Source organism: Podarcis erhardii (assembly GCF_964252035.2).
Source record: "Podarcis erhardii genome assembly, chromosome: 3".
Lineage (NCBI taxonomy): Eukaryota > Metazoa > Chordata > Lepidosauria > Squamata > Lacertidae > Podarcis > Podarcis erhardii.
Window position 1 is genome coordinate 105,498,714 of NC_138507.1, and position 19,942 is coordinate 105,518,655.

At 45.9% G+C, this 19,942-nt stretch overlaps 1 protein-coding gene across 1 annotated transcript in view; it reads right to left on the reverse strand.

Annotated features, from left to right (window-relative positions):
• The window catches only part of PTK7 (protein tyrosine kinase 7 (inactive)), a 110,579-nt gene that overhangs the window by 6,909 nt on the left and 83,728 nt on the right, over positions 1 to 19,942 (reverse strand). Inside the window, exons 5-15 of the mRNA XM_081854565.1 lie at positions 19,762 to 19,912; positions 18,831 to 18,961; positions 16,775 to 17,044; positions 15,803 to 15,936; positions 12,527 to 12,662; positions 12,075 to 12,194; positions 11,670 to 11,819; positions 9,874 to 10,024; positions 6,222 to 6,349; positions 4,423 to 4,626; positions 546 to 701 (exon numbers count right to left, since the gene is read on the reverse strand). Coding sequence (XP_081710691.1) covers positions 546 to 701; positions 4,423 to 4,626; positions 6,222 to 6,349; positions 9,874 to 10,024; positions 11,670 to 11,819; positions 12,075 to 12,194; positions 12,527 to 12,662; positions 15,803 to 15,936; positions 16,775 to 17,044; positions 18,831 to 18,961; positions 19,762 to 19,912 — 1,731 coding nt within the window. The remainder of the gene's footprint in view (positions 1 to 545; positions 702 to 4,422; positions 4,627 to 6,221; positions 6,350 to 9,873; positions 10,025 to 11,669; positions 11,820 to 12,074; positions 12,195 to 12,526; positions 12,663 to 15,802; positions 15,937 to 16,774; positions 17,045 to 18,830; positions 18,962 to 19,761; positions 19,913 to 19,942) is intronic.

Genomic DNA, 19,942 nt, shown 5'->3' on the forward strand with positions numbered 1-19,942 from the left:
TCCTGCACGGAATACCGTTGACCTATTTACCCATGGTCCCAAATAGCTACATGATACTTTACACCTGTAGTGTGCGGTGTTAGTTAAGTGACGGAAAGCAAATGTCGAGTGGTCAAACTCTAGGGGGAAAAGGTTGAGGTCACCAGAAAGCAAATGCAAAGCAGGATTGTTTGTCGGAATCTGCGTTCGACAGAGTGACTCTTCTGGAATCGCCCTCCGATGATAATTAACGACCTGAGCCTCTGATAAGGCTCCAGGCACATCCCCCATTCAGCAGAGTTTCCAGCAAAGGGAAGAAATGAGAAGTTTGGGCTACATTGCTAGGTTTTATTACTAAGCTACGCAGACAGAAAAGAAATACATCCTCTCTCTGTGAAAGCAGAGAGCAACTGAACAACAAAGGAACAGGAAACCAATAGCGTCACATCCATCTCCTGTCTGACTTCCAACAGCCTGGAATGTGTGGAATGCAAAACAGAGTCTTGTGACTCCAAAGCACTGCACAGTGGCAAACAGAAACTAACATTGTTGCTATGCAGCATTACCTAAGGTAGTGATTGTCTGCAAGTTAGTGCGGGGAAAGTGCATCTTGTCGCTGGCGCTGTGCCTCTTGCTGACCGCAGAGCCGCTACCAAGATTGGTCAGGGCCACTTCTTCCTGAATCTCAGCGGTGGTCTGCCCATTCTGCAGCAGAGTGCCCCCTGGAAAGAGAAACGGGTTTGTCAAAAAGGACCGCTTTTAAGAATTGGAACGCTTCCTGGGGATCACGAACTCCGCGGTAATGAGCCTCCGGAAACAAAAGCATTGATTGCAAAGTGCATGCAAGGTGCATTTCGGGGAGCCCAGTTCCCAGCAGCCCCATAAAAGGAGGCCAGTCGCTGTTCTGCTGTGCGGCTGCTAATTGCAACCGAAGAGCTCTGCACAGCTGAAACACTGTGGGGTGAATGCAGAGGGGAACGAGAAGGCAATAACTCCTCCCTGGATTCCCAAGGGCAGGGTGAGGAACCTTCAGCCCGCAAGCCAAATCTGGCCCTGGCTAGGGTCCCTATTTAGCCCTTAAAGCACCCCCAACCTGTCCCACACCTGATGCCATAGGTGATGTGATGGGATAATGAGCTGCTTGTGCTTAAAAGGGTTGGTCCCTCAGAGTTTGCTCAGCGTAGCAAAGCTCTGCCTTGAGCGGAGCCCTTTGGCATGGCTCCGTCAGTCGCTGTTAGAATCCGACAGTGGGCGTCTGCGGAAACGTTTCCAACATAAAAGCTGTTTAACGGAAACGCGTCTCCTGGATTCTCTGCGTGACAGTTTCCGGCGAGGGGTGGGGGTCCCTAAAGGGGGCCTTGATACCTCCTCACTGTTCTCACTGGAAGTATCCCAGAGCCTCCCCTCCGACTCCCTTTCCCTTGGAGCTCCTGCTCCCCCCCTACTGGTTCCCTCTTCTGCTGCAGAGTCTCTCCTATTCTCCTGGAGCCTTTCCACCACCTGTTCTTCCGATGGCAGTTCCCTGACAGGTGACATCAGATGTAAGGCAGCAGGGATGTAGCTGTGCAACCAAGTTTCCTGCAGGGAAACTGAAGGCATGCAACTGATCCCCGCAGAAAGCAGCATTGCCAAGCACAGGGTTGGCAAAAAGTGTTTCCCAAGCACCCGACATCTAAAGTGCTGACCTTTAGATGTCGGCCCCGTATACCTGAAGGAGTGTCTCCACCCCCATCATTCACTGAGGTCCAGTGCCGAGGGCCTTCTGGTGGTTCCCTCCCTGCAAGAAGTGAGGTTACATGGAACCAGGCAGAGGGCCTTCTCGGTGGTGGCACCCGCCCTGTAGAACGCCCTTCCAACAGATGTCAAGGAAATAAATAACTATCTGACTTTAAATGACATCTGAAGGCTTAGGTTTAGGGAAGTTTTTAATGTTTGATGTTTTTACTGTTATTATTGATATTCTGTTAGGAAACCTAGCCAGATGGGCAGGGTATTTTTATTTTTATGATTAGGATTATGATTATTATGATTATTGAAGCACTGTGCAAGGGACTTGGGCAGGTGTGTTGCTTCACTCACCTATCAGAAGCATTCCACAAGGCAGATCATTATCTGTGTCACCCCCCCCCCCAAAAAAACTTTGTTTTTGTTGCAAGGACCCAGCACAACCACCCTTCTAGTATTTGGGATCTATTTCAAGGCAAAGCGGCTTGCCTTGGTCGCTAGAGGGCGATGCTGCCACAGAATTCAGAGGGGCCTGCTAAGTGCACAAAACTGGCTGCCTTCCAGCTCCTGCAATTTGATTAGCCCCTCTTGCTGTTTGGCCTATCACTCGAGGCTCCTGCTGGATACCCCTCGTGGTTATTTCATAACCCTCCAGTAGTCAAGATCAGAACTCATCACAGTCCCTCAGCAGGCAAAGCAGCAGGCAGGTCCCGCTGTCGGTAGTGACGGATTAATGAGAGTATTCTGGGCAGCTCCTGCATACTCAAGAGGAGCCAGGCACAGAAAGGTAAACATCTCAAAAGGCAGGAGAGAGCAATTTAGAAAGAGGCAGACAGTCCCCTCCCTGCACAGCTACATTATTTCCTGCAGGTTATTATGAGCGTTGGGAGGGAAAGTTACAAAAACCTACTAAAATCAGCACCAAGTAATTTAAAATCATGCCCTCTCTGAATAAAGCAAATTTGTAGAAGTTCCTTCCAATCTTTTAAAAGTGTTTTGCTAAGTTTCTCTCCACAAAAGCAACAGAATAGCATGCTTCAGATCCTATCCATACAAGTGTGAAGTTAGGAATATGTTTTGCCTCAGTGTGCATTCTTTTGAACTTATTTTGCTGCTTATTCGCCTAATTTTGAGAGGTCCTTTTGGAGCTCTTCTCAGACTACTTGTGTTTTCTGAATAATCTAGTACCATTTTCAAATCTGGTCACCTCCTCACTGCCCATCCCTATCTCCAAATAACTTATTAACAAGGTAAGAAGCACACGTCCTCAGCCCCCCTCGATTGTGGGACTGTCAGTTTATTCCTATTCTTTGTTTCTTTAGTAAGTTATTCATCCCTAAGAGATCCTGCCCTTTTATCCCATAAGTTTACTTAGGAGCCTTCAGTGAGGCCCATTTTGAAAGCCCGAATGTGCGACCAGATCACCTCTACCCACACGCTTGTTGACACTCTCAAAGAACTCTGAACCAGCTTTGCGGGACCCAATACTTCTTCAGCAAGACTTCTATATTCTGTATCATTCCACCTTTAATACCACTTTCTCCCAATATACGGTACCCGGGACAGATGCTAAGTTGACTGCCTGTAATTTCCCATTAAAAAACAAACCCAACAAGTGTTATCTACTTTCCAGGCAGATTTTGAGTACAAGTTATAGATTAAGTTAGGAGGTGAGAAATGTCACATCTGAGATCTTTCAAGAACTCCTGGAGATAGGTTAGCTTTTGTCTATAATCCCTAGACTGGCCTTCCAAGTCCTCTGTCCTCCAGGTGTTTTGCACTAAAACTCCCATAATATACAACTGCTGGCTGGCACTGGCTGGGAATTGTGGTGTCGAACATCCTTTGGACCATCCCAAGTGAGGGAAGGCTCTGTCACAGTGTGATACCAGCTCCACCTGGTATGCAGGCTGAGACCCTACCTGCTCGCGGACTGTCTCACCAGAGTGATGCATGCTCTAGTTATCTCCCGCTTGGACTACTGCAATGCGCTCTACATGGGGCTACCTTTCAAGGTGACCCGGAAACTGCAATTAATCCAGAATGGTGACTGGGAGTGGCCGCCGGGACCACATAACACCGGTCCTGGGAGATCTGCATTGGCTCCCAGTACGTTTCCGAGCACGATTCAAAGTGTTGGTGCTGACCTTTAAAGCCCTAAATGGCCTTGACCCAGTATACCTGAAGGAGCGTCTCCACCCCCATTGTTCAGCTCGGACCCTGAGGTCCAGCGCCGAGGGCCTTCTGGCGGTTCCCTCATTGCGAGAAGTGAGGTTACAGGGAACCAGACAGAGGGCCTTCTCGGTAGTGGTGCCCGCCCTGTGGAACGCCCTCCCTTCAGATGTGAAGGAAATAAGCAGCTATCTTATTTTTAAAAGGCATCTGAAGGCAGCCCTGTTTAGAGAAGTTTTTAATATTTAATGCTGTATTGTTTTTAACACTCGATTGGGAGCCGCCCAGAGTGGCTGGGGAAACTCAGCCAGATGGGCGGGGTATAAATAATAAATTATTATTATTATTGTTGTTGTTGTTGTTGTTGTTGTTATTATACATCAACTTGGACAGTTCTTCAGGCTACCTTCCTGAAAAGGAACCATTGCAGTCCCAAGCATCTGTCCACAACGAAGGCAAATAATTCATTCATCTTCTGAACCAGGAAGCCTAAGCTGAATGAAGGTTTCCCCATTCCTGGCCGGGATTCAAGTTCCAACATCTTACCATTCAAGCACTCCATCTCTGGTTCCTCCCCCTCCGGCTGCTTCTTCAGCCTGTTCGCCTTCCTCCTCTTCTTGCAGTAAAACATGAGGCCCAGGACAATGATGATGTACGCCACCGCAGCTCCAACGGACAGGCCGATGGTCTGGATCATCTTGTAGGGAGTGTGGCTGCTTGGTGCACCCTCCCTTTCTGTCACCGGTTTGTCTGGAAGCAAGAAGGAGAGCATGACATGAAACAGAGGCCTGTGATGCTGCCTCCACATCACAGCGGCCACATCTGGTCACCACATGCCACAGTACATACCGCAACCAAGCATGCTCTTAACTTTTCTTTGCAATGTACAGAATTAGCCCGACAACCCTCCCTTCATCAGGACAGCTGTGCCAGCCTCTTGAGCAGGGTGAACGGTTCTTTTCAGATGTTGTTAGAACCAGTCTGCGTAGGGTATTTTGTGTCCAATGGTGGCTACCACCTAGTGGTGCTGTTAAGTGTCATAGTATGCAGACATGAGAATATTCTGCCCTTCTCCTCCTTTTCAACCACAAGTATGAAGAATATGTCTTGCCAAAAAAACAGAGTCACTTTCTTGCACCCCAAACACATTTGCCTGACCACTCTGAAATGGACACTTATTTCATAAAATTTGTATGTTGCTTGTCTGTAATTTAAAAAAAACAACAACCCTCAGAGCAGTTTGCAAAGAGAATAAAACAATAACACGGATTTTTTTTAAAAAAACTTCTAAAACATTCAAAAATAACTGAAATCATTGGCTTACGAATTTATATAAGTTAAGTGATGTTTAACATGTACAATTTTGAATTGAAAAGATATAAGGATGTTAATGAACTAAGTTAGGTTTATAAGAATTAGGATTTGGAAAGCCGTTGTAATGGAAATTCAACCAAGGGGAAGCGAGGAAGTCACTTAACAATGTTAATAACAATGTTCAATAAGGTTATGATTTATGTTTGTTTGGGAGGAGGAATGGATCTGTTTTCATATTGCGGGTGAGCCTCCTCAGAGGACTAAAGAAGGCGACAGATTTGCGAAGATTAATGATGGAAAGAGTGCTTTTATTTACGGCAGTGATGATATATGGAAACCATCTCGATAAGGTGATTGGACAAACGGAAAAATTCACACAGGATTACAACTGGTGATTTTACCTGCTTAAGGAGATTATCAGAAGAGATCACAAAGAAAAAAGAAAAATATATGAATAAGATGAGATGTGGGAGCAGCAAGATAAGACTGGATAGAATTATGAACATTATTTGAAATGGACAGATTTGTGGATATTAACGCAGTAGCAAGAAGATGATTGGAATCCCCTTCAGAACTTGAAATATGGGTACCCCCAACAAAAAATTTAAAATTCGGCTTTGTAATTCGGAATTTATGTGATGTGGTTTGATTTGATTTGATTGGTCAGTTAATAAAAATTATTTTTTTAAAAATAAAAAAATAACTGAAATCAATGAAATTTTTAAAAAACCATATTAAAGCCTATGTCAATCAATCAATCAATCAATCAATCAAGATCTTTTATTAGGCACAGATATTTAAAGCCTATGTCAACATTCCACACACATATATAAATGGGTAGGCTTGCCTAAAGAAAAATGTTTTTAGCAGCCGCAGAGAAGATTACAGTGAAAGGATCTTCCCAAGGTCAACAGGAACTACAAGATTGATTTCTTACAAATGTGCAGTGAGTAGTGTGTGGCGCGCCTTTAACAGTGCCAGTTCTGCAGAGTGAAGTGGCTGAGCGGGCATATTATGCGAACGTCCCTTACCCACAACGTGGAGGAAAGCTTCGTGATGCTTGATGTTGCAGCTGTTTCCGGCGATGCACGTGTACTTGCCAGAATCCTCACTGGTGACATCATAGATTACCAGAGAGTTGTTAGACATAATTTGGACCCTGCAAAAGGAAGCGGACGAGAAGGGGAGGCAGTAAGCACAACCGCCCTAGGTAGCTCCAGAGCATGGTTCTGTGCAAACAGAATACACCTGCAGCACAGAACAGCATCTTTAGGGAAGCAGCTCTAGTGAACCCGAAGCCAACCACCTACCACAGTGGTACCTCGGGTTAAGTACATAATTAGTTCCGGAGGTCTGTACTTAACCTGAAGCTGTTCTTAACCTGAAGCACCACTTTAGCTAATGGGGCCTCCTGCTGCTGCTGTGCCGCCGGAGCACGATTTCTGTTCTCATCCTGAGGTAAAGTTCCGAGGTACTATTTCTGGGTTAGCGGAGTCTGTAACCTGAAGCGTATGTAACCCGAGGTGCCACTGTACTAGCATTACTATGTGTTCTTCTTGTTGTTGTTATGGTAACAATAATAATAAGAAGAATACAGTCGTACCTTGGTTTTCGAACAGCTTCGTTCTTGAATGTTTTGGCTCGCGAATGCCGCAAACCCAGAAGTGACTGTTCCGGTTTGCAAACTATTTTTGGAAGCCGAACGTCGGATGGGGCTTCCGTGGCTTTTGATTGGCTGCAGGAGCTTCCAAACATTTTGGAAGTCAAAAGGACTTCCGGAACAGATTCCATTCAACTTCCAAGGTACGACTGTTATTCAATTTATATACTGCCCTTTTCCCAAAGATCCCAGGGCAGTCATAACATCAAAAACATAATTGACATAGAATAATAATAATAATAATAATAATAATAATAATAATAATAATATCAGAGAAGAAAATCATAATGACAGTCCACTCATATTGCAAAGGCCAAAGGCCTGGGTAAAGAACAATGTTTTCGCCAGGGGCCTAAAGACATACAATCAAAGGGTTGTAGAGTTGGAAGGGAACCCAAGGGTGATCGAGTTCATCCCCCTGCAATACAAGAATCTTTTGCCCAACGTGGGGCTTGAACCCACAACCCCGAGATTAAGAATCCTGTGCTCTACCAACTGAGCTATCCCAGGCGTTGCCCACCCAAGGAGGCTGCAAAAAAGGACCAGTGGAGGGGTATCACTGGTTGGGGGGAGTGTAACCTGGGGAGTGACAAGGGCCAAATTTGACCCCTGGGGTTTCCAACAGATCAAGTCCATTGGTGCACTCTAACCTTCACCTCCCACCCTACAAAGCTTTAGGCCAAAGCCTTTCCCCACTCTGCTACCAGCGATCCTTCCACTCTGGATGCTTCTACCTACCTTCCACTGCAACAGTGATGTTCTGCTTTGAGGCATGCTCTTGTTAAGAGTCTGCCTGGCTTTTTAATCAACCCTAAACGCTGGTTCTTGCCGCATGCCCTTCAGAGCAAAAGGCATGATCCCTTAATTGCCTGCCTATTGTGTTTGCTCTGGCTGTGCGGGAACCGGAGAGAGCTGCGCCATGGGCTAGGGAGTGCCATGCTCTTCCCACGCACATATACAAAAGGAGAAGGTTGTGGAGAAGTGCAGCCAGAGGACTCAAGAGGCCTGGAGATGACCCTTGTCTTGCAGAAGAGAGCCTCCCTCTCCGTAAAAACACAGCAGGCAAGAGACTTGGTGAACCGTCAAGACACAGACTTCTGATGCGGTTTAGTACGGCAACACGGTTGGGTCAACTAAGCTGCAGTTACTGCAAAAATGCTTCTCTTTACCTGCAGAACTTGAAATTCAAGTCGACAAGGTCCTGCTATAAAACAACGGGTGACTGCAAGAGGCTCGATGCAGGAGGCGATGGAGGGACAAAACAAGTTAAGGGCTGTATACATGGATTTCTGAAAAATAAGTCATGTCAGACTAACCTGATCTCGTTTTTTGACAGAATTACAAGCCTGGTAGATGAAGGGAACGCAGTGGATGTAGCCTACCTTGATTTCAGCAAGGCATTTGACAAGGTGCCCCATGATATTCTTGTAAAGAAGCTGGTAAAATGCGGACTTGACTATGCTACCACTCAGTGGATTTGTAACTGGCTGACTGACCGAACCCAAAGGGTGCTCATCGATGGTTCCTCTTCATCCTGGAGAAGAGTGACTAGTGGGGTGCCACAGGGTTCTGTCTTGGGCCCGGTCTTATTCAACATCTTTATCAACGATTTGGATGATGGACTCAAGGGCATCCTGATCAAATTTGCAGATGACACCAAACTGGGAGGGGTGGCTAACACCCCAGAGGACAGGATCACACTTCAAAACGACCTTGACAGATTAGAGAACTGGGCCAAAACAAACAAGATGAATTTTAACAGGGAGAAATGTAAAGTATTGCACTTGGGCAAAAAAAATGAGAGGCACAAATACAAGATGGGTGACACCTGGCTTGAGAGCAGTACATGTGAAAAGGATGTAGGAGTCTTGGTTGACCACAAACTTGACATGAGCCAACAGTGTGACGCGGCAGCTAAAAAAGCCAATGCAATTCTGGGCTGCATCAATAGGAGTATAGCATCTAGATCAAGGGAAGTAATAGTGCCACTGTATTCTGCTCTGGTCAGACCTCACCTGGAGTACTGTGTCCAGTTCCGGGCACCACAGTTCAAGAAGGACACTGACAAACTGGAACGTGTCCAGAGGAGGGCAACCAAAATGGTCAAAGGCCTGGAAACGATGCCTTATGAGGAACGGCTAAGGGAGTTGGGCATGTTTAGCCTGGAGAAGAGGAGGTTAAGGGGTGATATGATAGCCATGTTCAAATATATAAAAGGATGTCACATAGAGGAGGGAGAAAGGTTGTTTTCTGCTGCTCCAGAGAAGCGGACACGGAGCAATGGATCCAAACTACAAGAAAAAAGATTCCACCTAAACATTAGGAAGAACTTCCTGACAGTAAGAGCTGTTCGACAGTGGAATTTGCTGCCAAGGAGTGTGGTGGAGTCTCCTTCTTTGGAGGTCTTTAAGCAGAGGCTTGACAACCATATGTCAGGAGTGCTCTGATGGTGTTTCCTGCTTGGCAGGGGGGTTGGACTCGATGGCCCTTGTGGTCTCTTCCAACTCTATGATTCTACAACTAAATCATACTCTGCAGCCAGGGTGGTGCAGCGGTTAGAGGCCTGGACCAGGACCTGGGAGACCAGAGTTCAAATCCCCACTCGGGCATGAAGTTTGCTGGGTGATTCTGGGCCAGTTCCTTAATTCTCGAGCCTAACCTATCTCGCAAGGTTGTTGCTGTTGTGAGGATATAATGGGGAGACGTATGGTCACCACCTAGAGCTTCTTGGGATAAAGGCAGGATATAAATGCAAGAAAGAGCAGACTTTGTGAAATCAACAGACACAAGTAACTTGGACGTCCACTGGGTTGAGTCCAACACTGACTTCCCTTCATTCTCCTCTCCCCATGTACCCCCCCAAAAAGAAAAGCCTATGCAGCAGATCTTGGGGGGCTTTAGAAGGGAGAAGTTCCATCGTCCAAGTGGAAGTCTGTTGCATGAGCAGGATGCAACTTAGCGGGTGCAAGGATGGCTTTCCCCAATAGGGGTATTGATAATTTTTTGGAGGGACAGACCATTACCTGGGCCCGAATTTGTCGACTTCCAGAATCCTGTCCTTCCCTTTCCACTGGATTTGTGGCGCCGGGTCGCCTTCAGCTTGGCACTGGAACATGGCTGTGTGTCCCGGGTAGACGGTTGTGTCTTCTGGCTTCAGCTTAAAGCTTATAAAAACTAAAAATAAGGAAGAAACTTCGCATTGTTTGGTGGCTGTTTTTCATACCATTGTATGAGCTTAGGTACGTTACAGTTCGCCACTTTTTTCTTTCCCAGGACTGAAAGACAGCTGCACGCAGGTACAGACATTTAATTTGAGAGCATGTTGGAAATCGATATGGATGGCAACCATCAGTTCTGAGAGCCACTCTCCCCAGAAGTCGCAGAATCCCACTGACGACTAAGGCACTTATTTAAATGTCTATATACTGCTTTTCCAGTTGTTGAAAAAAGCTGTGCTATGGGGTGTGGGTGTGCGCGCGCATGCGTGCACTATGATTCACGATATATTGCCAGGTCAAAAATTATGAAACCGACATCATGATGTGGAGTTCAAACCAGTTTTGGGATGATATATCACCCAGCCCTACTACAGCAGCAAAAATCACCCAGCCCTACTACAGGGGCGCAAAAATGGAAAGAAGTCCTGATGAAAGAATGGATACAAAAACTTATGGAATACAGAGAAATGGTGAAACTTACCAGAAAAATGAGAAATCAAGAAAACTTTTTATAAAAAGTTATACAACTTTTTACAAAACTTTTCATAAAGAATGGAAATGGTTTATTGACTATTTACAAAGAAACTGTAAACAGATAAGAACATTGGCAGGACTACAGTCGTACCTCAGCTCCCGAATGCCTTGGGAGTCAAACGTTCCGGCTCCCGAAAACTAGAAGTGATTGTGCGGGTTTTTGAACTTTCTTTTGGAAGCCGAATGTCCGACGGGGCTTCCGCAGCTTCCAACTGATTGGAAGCTCCTGCAGCCAATCAGAAGCCACGCTTTGGTTTCTGAACATTTCGGAAGTCAAACGGATTTCCGTAACAGATTCCGTTCGACTTCCGAGGTACAACTGTATTGTAATAACATGCAGTTTTATAAGAGTATACATTTAAAGTAGATGAACAAATGATTAAATTAATATGGAATATGCAGAAAATATTAAAAAAATAAATTTAAGGAACCGCAAAAAGAGGGGGTAGGAAGCCGAGTTTTGAAATGTTAAAATGATTGCAAAATTATTGAAATGTATAAAATCAAAAATCATAAAATAAACCTGTGATGCCACCCAATGCCTCCACATAGTTCCATCCATATTTCCGATATTATTATGATATATCAGTACATCACAATATCTAGCTGGTGATATATCAAAATGTTGAAAACCCAATATTTCCCAGCCTTAGTCTGTGTCTGTCTGTCTGTCTGTCTGTCTCTTTCTCTCTCTCTCTCACACACACACAAACAGCATTACAAGGCTCACAGAAGAACAGAATTGTAGAGTTGGAAGGGACCGCAAGGGTCCTCTATTCCAACCCCCTGCAATGAAGGAATCTTTAGTCCAACGTGGGGCTCGAACTCACAACCCCGAGATCAAGAGTTTTATGCTCTACTGACTGAGCTATGAGGTGGGCAGTGTGTCTAGAGCCATGAACAGGAGCCCACCTCTTTGGTGATGTTGACCCAAATGTCAACATTTTACCAAGAGTGACTATTGACCATCCCACAGGCCTCCTCAGAAAATCAGGCTGGCAGATCTCGGACCTCTTAAGTCACCAAGCACTGCTTAAAAAGACAATCCTCTTCTACCCAATGCTTACCTGCCACTGTGAGATGGACGGTCGCTCTGATCTCTCCCTGAGGGCCATTGGAAGCAATGCAAGTATACTTTCCGGCGTCGCTCCTCGTCACTTTACGAAAGCTCATGTTTCCAGCATTCTGACTGACCCGGGCTGGCAGACTGCTTCCGTCTGGGTAGAGGAGTAGAAAGATAAATCAGGAGCAGATCGCAAGTAGCCGACTAGGACCTTACCATGTCCTGGCGAAGGATTAGCTTTGCAGAGATGGGAAACTATTGTCAACAAAGGACAATGAACATTTTAGAAACCCAATGCAAAGCTGCTGCGCTTCTCCGCAAAGCAAAAGGCGAACACCTAGAGACATTTTTTTGCAGTAAGGCCTGTTGATACAAAGCCCATTGCACATTCTGAACATTTCCTCCTCACCGGTTTTAATCCACTGGATTGCAGGCTTTTCCCGGCCTGTGGCTGAGCAAGAGACGGTGACCTCTTTATCAAACTCGACACACTGCTGAGGCTGAGGGGTAGGGGTGAACTTCAGCTTTTCTGAAATTAAAATGCCCGGGTGAGGAGACATGAGCACAGTAATCAAACACAAAACAATGAATCCTTAGGTCTCCTTACAAGACAGTTTAGCGCTTGTGGGAGGCACAGACTCAGGCAAGGCCACACGAGGCCCTGAAAAGGCTCCGATTCTCAAGGCATCTTCAGGAGCAGTAGACACACACTGACCGATTGATTCATAGAGTCGGAAGGGGTTCCCAGGGGTCATTTAGCAATGAAGGAATCCCAGCTGAATTGTGAGCGCATGCGTTTGTTTCGTGTAGCACATGCATGCAGAAAAAGAAAAGAGTTCCCCCCCAACCGGAGTCACATACCCAGGACGTGCACCCGAGCATGCTCCTCAATGCTCCCGGCTGGTGTGCTGCTCACACACTTGAACACTGTCCCGTCGTACACTTCCACGTTGTTAATCCTCAGCGTCCCATTCTCGGCAATTTCAAAGCGGGAATCCTGCCAAAGGTACAGAAATGGCCAACATATGATGAGCGCAAGATGTTGGACTTTTTGGAGCTAGCTGACCTGACTGGAAGAATCCGCGACCAGAAAGAAGAGGAATATCAAGAAGATTGGAAGAAATTTAAGGATTATTTGAATAAATATTGTAATATAAATAATTAGAAGTCACTTATCAATAATTAGAAGTCACTTGAAAGCACCAAATAGGCCTAGGATTAAAATATGATTTAATTGTAAGTAAGTTGGATTTAGAACAGTGAGAAAAGAGAACAAGATAGTTAATTGCTGGAAATAATTTTAGTTTAAGAATGATATTGGAGAGCTGTTACATGCAGATACAATGAAATTCAGAAGGGAGGGATATGAGGAGGTCAATTAACAATGTAAGAGAAATTGGGTTTTCAAGGGATATGTGTTTAAAATTTCTTTTTTCTTTTTCTTTATTTAGTACTGTAATGTGTTTTCTCTTGTATGTTTTCTTTTCTTTATGTTATATTTGTTATAATTGTGGAAAATTTAATTTAAAAAAAATTTTTTTTTGGGGGGGGGACATATGATGAGCGCAAAGGCCTTTTAAGGTCCCCAAGCCAAAAGAAACAATTCCATGGGGTGATTTTTGTGCAGGCTACTTTTTCCGTTTCCACTGCCAGAGACTACACCTGGACCTTCATTTTTACCCTTATGCCTTTTCAGAGCCCCAAAGGTTCACTTTGATCGGCGGAATTGGAGCTTTTACAGGCGCAACCTAATACTGCACGGCATCTGTAAGAACTGGATCGTTAAGTGTGGCAGCATCAACACTTTGGAACTCCCTGATGATTGATATCAGGCAAGCGCCTTCCCTGCATTCTTTTCGATGCCTGACATTCAATAATAAATTATTGGGAAGTTCTCAGTGTCTCATTTTTGCTGCTTCTTTTTTTTTACACATTCTGTTGCAAGCCACCCAGAGTGGCTGGGGCAACCCAGTCAACTGGGTAGGGTACAAGTCGTAAACTTTTACAAATTATTGTTCTTAGTCAGACAAGCCTACCCAGATGTTTAGAAACTGTGCATGAGTTTTAATTTGTTTTAGTCCATTCCATTCCGGTTTTAACTTTCTGTACGTTTGAAATCACGGCTGTAAATTGCTCTGTGATAATTTCACCGTTTTCTCTTTTCTGTAAGCTGTTTTTAAGGGTCCCCACCCCCCTACAATCAAGCAGTAAATAAACTGATGATATAAATAAATCACCAGCAAGTTAGGGCATCCCTGATTTGCCTCAGAAAAGAATAGCAAAGAACCACTAAATAAAAATAAAAATCGGAAGAGTCCCCCACCCCATTTTTTAAAAAATTCTGTTTCTTAAAAGGTGTAACTAGGAAAGTGAAAAGTCTGTTTTGTAGACAGCAGAACTGGCTCTGGCACCAGCCCCATTGCCCCACGGCAGAATTCAAAAGAACCTCAAGTGCCCCCTTTATCTGCCTAGCAGAGTCAAGTCTCCACCACCAACGAGGTTCTAGTTGGCTCATGTTTGCAACAGCCAGGACAGGGCCCCATTTCTAGAAGCATCTCACAGGGAAAGGGGGGACTGAAAAAGGAGACTGCAAATGAAAGCCTCTTTAGTTCTGTGTCAGATGCTTGAGCCCGTCTCCCTTTTGTTGTATTTTTTTTTTATGAAACGGATTTAATTGCATAATAGGATTAAGCCGGTTGGAACCTGATATGCATACATACGCACATATATAGACAGCCACGGGACACAGTCAGCTGTTGAACTGCAAGACCACACAACGAGGGTTTAAATGAGCATGTGCGAGAGAGAGAGAGAGACAGAGAGAGAGAAAAGGAAAATGGCGGCTCTGACCGGAGGCCACATGGCCGTGTTTAATTGGGTTGGTTCGCTGTGCTGTAATTGGGGGGGGGGCTCTCTTGAGGGCACCGATGCGCTCCTTCTTGAAACACACACTGTATTCGGGACGCAGGCATGTATAAAGGTAAAGGGTAAAGGGCCCCCTGACCATTAGGTCCAGTCGTGGCTGACTCTGGGGTTGTGGCGCTCATCTCGCTTTAGTGGCCAGGGGAGCCAGCATACAGCTTCCGGGTCATGTGGCCAGCATGACTAAGCCGCTTCTGGTGAACCTGAGCAGCGTACGGAAACGCTGTTTACCTTTCCGCCGGAGCGGTACCTATTTATCTACTTGCACTTTGACATGCTTTCGAACTGTTAGGTTGGCAGGAGCTGGGACAGAGCAATGGGAGCTCACCCCGTCGCGGGGATTCGAACAGCCAACCTTCTGATCAGCAAGTCCTAGGCTCTGTGGTTTAACCCACAGCGCCACCCACGTCCCCGCAGGCATCCCTACAAAAAGGCATCCCTAAGACACAGGCATAATATCTCTGACACCCAGCTGCTGGGAATCACAGGTGAGCAGAGTGCTGATATGCTCATGTCCGTTTTCAGGCTTCCTGCAGGCAGCTGGTCAGCCAGAAGGCTGTACTAGATTATTATTATTTATTGAATTTATATACCGCCTTGTACCCAGAGGTCTCCGATGGGGCCACTTGGATGGGGCCGCTTGCATGATTCATCAGGTTTGTCTTATGCAGCACAATTGAGAATCCTCTACTCCTGTCCCCAAAACAGTAAAAAGAGAACTGGGATGGGTAGGGGCAGGGAGAGGATGCACTGATTAAACCTGTAGGGATGTGGGTGGCGCTGTGGTCTAAACCACTGAGCCTCTTTGGCTTGCTGATCAGAAGGTCGGCGGTTCGAATCCCCGTGACCGGGTGAGCTCCTGTTGCTCTGTCAACCAAGCAGTTCAAAAGCACACCAGTGCAAGTAGAAAAATAGGTACCACTGTGGTGGGAAGGTAAACGGCGTTTCCGTGTGCTCTGGCTTCCGTCACGGTGTCCCTTTGTGCCTGAAGCTTTTTAGTCATGCTGGCCACATGACCATGAAAGCTGTCTGCAGACAAACGCCGTCTCCCTTGGCCTGAAAAGCGAGATGAGCGCCGCAACCCCATAGTCGCCTTTGGACTCAACCATCCAGGGGTCCTTTACTTTTTACTGCTTAAAGTATAAGCAAAGAGCAATAAAGGAGACACAGCTGCAGAATTGGGGAGCCTGTTCCACAAAGCCCCTCAGCGCTCACCTCTGAAATGGGGATGCCATTGCGAAACCAGCTGACTGTGGGCTTCAGAGACGCTTTGCTGAGACAGTGGAGGTATCCTGGCTTGCCCTCTTCTAGCTGGCTGTCCTTGGGCTTCTCCACCCATTTTGGCATAGCTGGAGGCAGGAGAGAAAAGCAGACACTCGTCATAGCTGACTCCAGAGCAGGAAAAACAGTAAGATCATCCCATGCCATCTTAAGCACAAGAGACCTGTGGAATAAGTCGCCCAAGAGTCGGCGCAGCATCTGTTTCTTCATCGGCAATAGAGGCAGTAATTCAATGAACGTGGCAAGGAAGCCATCGCTGACCTGCTGAAAGGATCTAGGGAAGAGATGGGGAACCTTTTCCAACCAGAGGCCCACATTCCCTCGTGGGCAACCTTCTGGGGGCTGCACATCAGTGATGGGAGGGGGCCTGAGGTAAAAGTGGGTGAGGCGACGGATATTACTCGCACCTGGGTACACCAAAAGCCTGAGGTTTCCACACAAACCAGCAGCACATACACCTCTCCATACATCGTGGTCCCTTCCAACTCTATGATTCTATGAATTCATAGAACTCTATGATTCAATCACAGTTCAAGGGCAGTTTCCAGCCAGGAAAAAGGACTCTGGGGAGGGAGCAGAGCAGAGCCATTGAGGGAAATAGCCTGGAGTGGGACTGGGAAGAGTGCTGAGGGCCGTATAGAGAGGACTGGAGGGCCATATTCAGTCCCCAGACCCGAGCTTCCCCACTGCTGATCTTGTGAAAACCACAGTTCAGGCCAAAACTCCAGTGCAGGGCCAATCTAGTCTCAAGAACCAAGGGGTAGCTGGTTTTGTCCACCAAACTCTCAACCCAGAACCAGAAATGGACCCTCCTTTTCCTTTCCTCTCAATCCCACACCACCCATGACTCTCTCCCACACGGTGCTCCTTCCGCGCTCTCAGTATCTGCAAAAGGAGTCTGCTTACTTGCTACTGTGATGGTCAGGTTCTGCTTCTTCTCTCCAGCCTTGTTCACCGCATGACAGGTGTACACTCCAGAGTCCTTTTCTACAACGCTAGTGAAGACGAGGTCCTCGGCTTCTTGGTGTACCCTGCCAGTCGCAGGGAGTGGGGCGCCATTTCTCTCCCACCAGATACGGGGTTCAGGGACTCCCCGAGGCGCTATGCAGGACACCCGCTGCTCTTTGTTGGCAATGAACGTCTTTGGGCCAAACAGGTAGGTGAAATCTTCAATTTCTGAGGAGAAATGCCGGTGCTGAACTTAGAAGGCAGCGGTGTCAGATGGGGGAGAGCTGAGGGTGGACCATGCCACAAATATGTAGCCTCATATTTGGGAGTAGTAGTAGTAGTAGTAGTATTAGTAGTAGTAGTAATAATAATAATAATAATAATAATAATAATAATAATGTTTTATTGATTTCAAAAAAATTAAAGATACAAAAACAGAATCCCAACTTACCCCCCCCGCCCAGGATGGATCAATCTACAGTGGTGCCTCGCAAGACGAAATTGATCCGTTCCGTGAGGCTCTTCGTATAGCGGTTTTTTCATCTTGCGAAGCAAGCCCATTGACAGCGTAGCGGATTAGCGCTATTAGCGGTTTAGCGGCCTTTAGCGGATCAGCTGATAAGCGGCTTAGGGCTTAGGAAAAGGGGGGGAGGGAAAAAAACCCCGCAGGAACTCGCAAGACATTTTTGTCTTGCGAAGCAAGCCCATAGGGAAATTCGTTTTGCGAAGCGCCTCCAAAACGGAAAACCCTTTCGTCTAGCGGGTTTTCCGTCTTGCGAGGCGTTCATCTTGTGGGGCACCACTGTAGTTAAGTTTGCTCAAGTCCAATCTGTGATTTTGGCGGTTACCGTTCTTCAGGGTTATCAGCAAAGTATTTTATAAAAGGATGCCTTATTTCCACAAAATCATATACATCATTTGTGTAATTCAGTTCATGTAATCTCTTTAATTTTTCTTTTACAGCAATTGACCATATTCTTATTCACTGTTACAGTCGTACCTTGGAAGTCGAACAGCCTAGTTCTCGAACGTCACAAACCCGGAAATGACTGTTCCGGTTTTGGGTGCCAAAACTTCCGACGGGGCTTCCAATTGGCTGCAGGAGCTTCCTGCAGCCAATCAGAAGCCATGCTTCAGTTTTCGAACGTTCTGGAAGTCGAACGGACTTCTGTAACGGATTCTGTTGGACTTCCAAGGTACGACTGTAGTTGTATTTTTCAGGAAAGTGAATTCAAAGGGACTTGAAAAAAGCGAACCGTAAAGAGAAGTGTATAAATGATTCTATGGAAGTCCTGAAATGCTCCGATGTATGTAATAAAAGAGTAGATTCAACTGAACCTCGTTCCACTGAAAGATAAGTAAGTGATTAGAGGTGAGGGGAAAATCAGTGTTATATTGCCACATGTGGACCACTCAGGTCTTGGGGAAAGGGGAAAGGGGTGAAGGAGGCCAAATTCAGTCAGCTCTGCCCTACCCAGAATTATGTCAAGGACCAGACCCTTCAGACCAAAGCCTGTGGTTCCTGGTATCAACCATATTGGGCCCTGCTATCAGCAGGGAAACTCCACTGCTGTTGCCACTGTCAGGTTGTTGCCTGGTCTTCTTGGCAAGGCAGTTCTCCATTGGTGGAATTGTCCCGTCCCCCCGACACCATTTTATTAAAATTGCAATAGAAAAAGAAAGAAAGAAAGAAAGAAAGAATGAAAGAAAGAAAGAAAGAAAGAAAGAAATTACTATTAAATCTCAGGCAGCATTTGACAAATGAAAGACTCTGTCTCCCTGGCAACACTGAAATTAATAGCAGTGGAATTCTTATGGGCCTGTCTTCAAATGTTTTTAATTATTTTAAGAGGCTTTCAACCGTTTTAAATGTGCTTTTATTTTATTTGTAATTGCGTTTTGTTTTAACACCGTGTTTTGTTTTGTTTTTTGCTACCCATGCCCTCTTTTGGGGAAAAAGAGATGTAACAATGAATTCAGTAAGCAAGAAATCTTTTGGAGGCGCTCGTCATACCTGCCAGCTGTAACGTTGCCTGCAAAACAACGGCCTTCCCCCTCTGCCCGCGACCAACACATTTATAGACTCCTGCACTGCGTGGTTTCACCTGAGGTATCAGCAAAGAGCCATTGGAGAACAGCACCGTCCTTTGGGGACAGGAAGAGAAGAAGACTGGCGTCAATGACCTTTCAGCAGAAGAGGTGCTTACAGGCAAAGGCAGGCTTGCCTCTGTGCAAAAACACCCCCCCCCCCTATTTTTAGATAAATATTTTATACTGAAATTTCCATCACGACAGACATTATAAGTCAAAACCACAAGGCTACCAAAGCAGAAGAGAGCACAGAATGAATACAGGATCATGAATGTTTCATCATAAAAAAGCATACAGTGGTACCTCGGGTTAAGTACTTAATTCGTTCCGGAGGTCCGTTCTTAACCTGAAACTGTTCTTAACCTGAGGTTCCACTTTAGCTAATGGGGCCTCCTGCTGCTGCTGCGCCACCGGAGCACGATTTCTGTTCTCATCCTGAAGCAAAGTTCTTAACCCGAGGTACTATTTCTGGGTTAGTGGAGTCTGTAACCTGAAACATATGTAACCTGAAGCATATGTAAGCTGAGGTACCACTGTATAAGACATAATAATTATTGTGAATGGGAAGGATTGGTGGATCTTTAGACCTAGCCATAGCTGACCATGTTTTCAGGTGGGCTTTCTATTAACATAAGTTGCAGTTGTGTCTTGAATAAAAGGATACCAGTGAAAAATAAAGCAGACCTGTATGCTTAAGCCTAATTACTGTATGAAGGGATTGATACCGTAGAGTAAGCCGTTTTGCCAGGCTCCAGCTATGTCCACTTCCCTTAAGCTGGGAGGAAATGGGAAATATATATTTCACATGAGCAGCACCCACCAGAATGTTTTCTGTCCTTAAAGGGGCGGCTTACCTGGACTTATTGGAAACAGGGGTGTCGTCTTCGAATAGCCATTCCTGGGTGGGAGGTGGCACAGCTTGGAACTTGCAGTGGAACATGGCCTCCTCATTCCTATTGACAATCTGGTTCTCAGGAACAATCACAGGATGGGGAAAGCTTTCATCTGGCGTGAGGAAAAGGAGAACATGAGAAA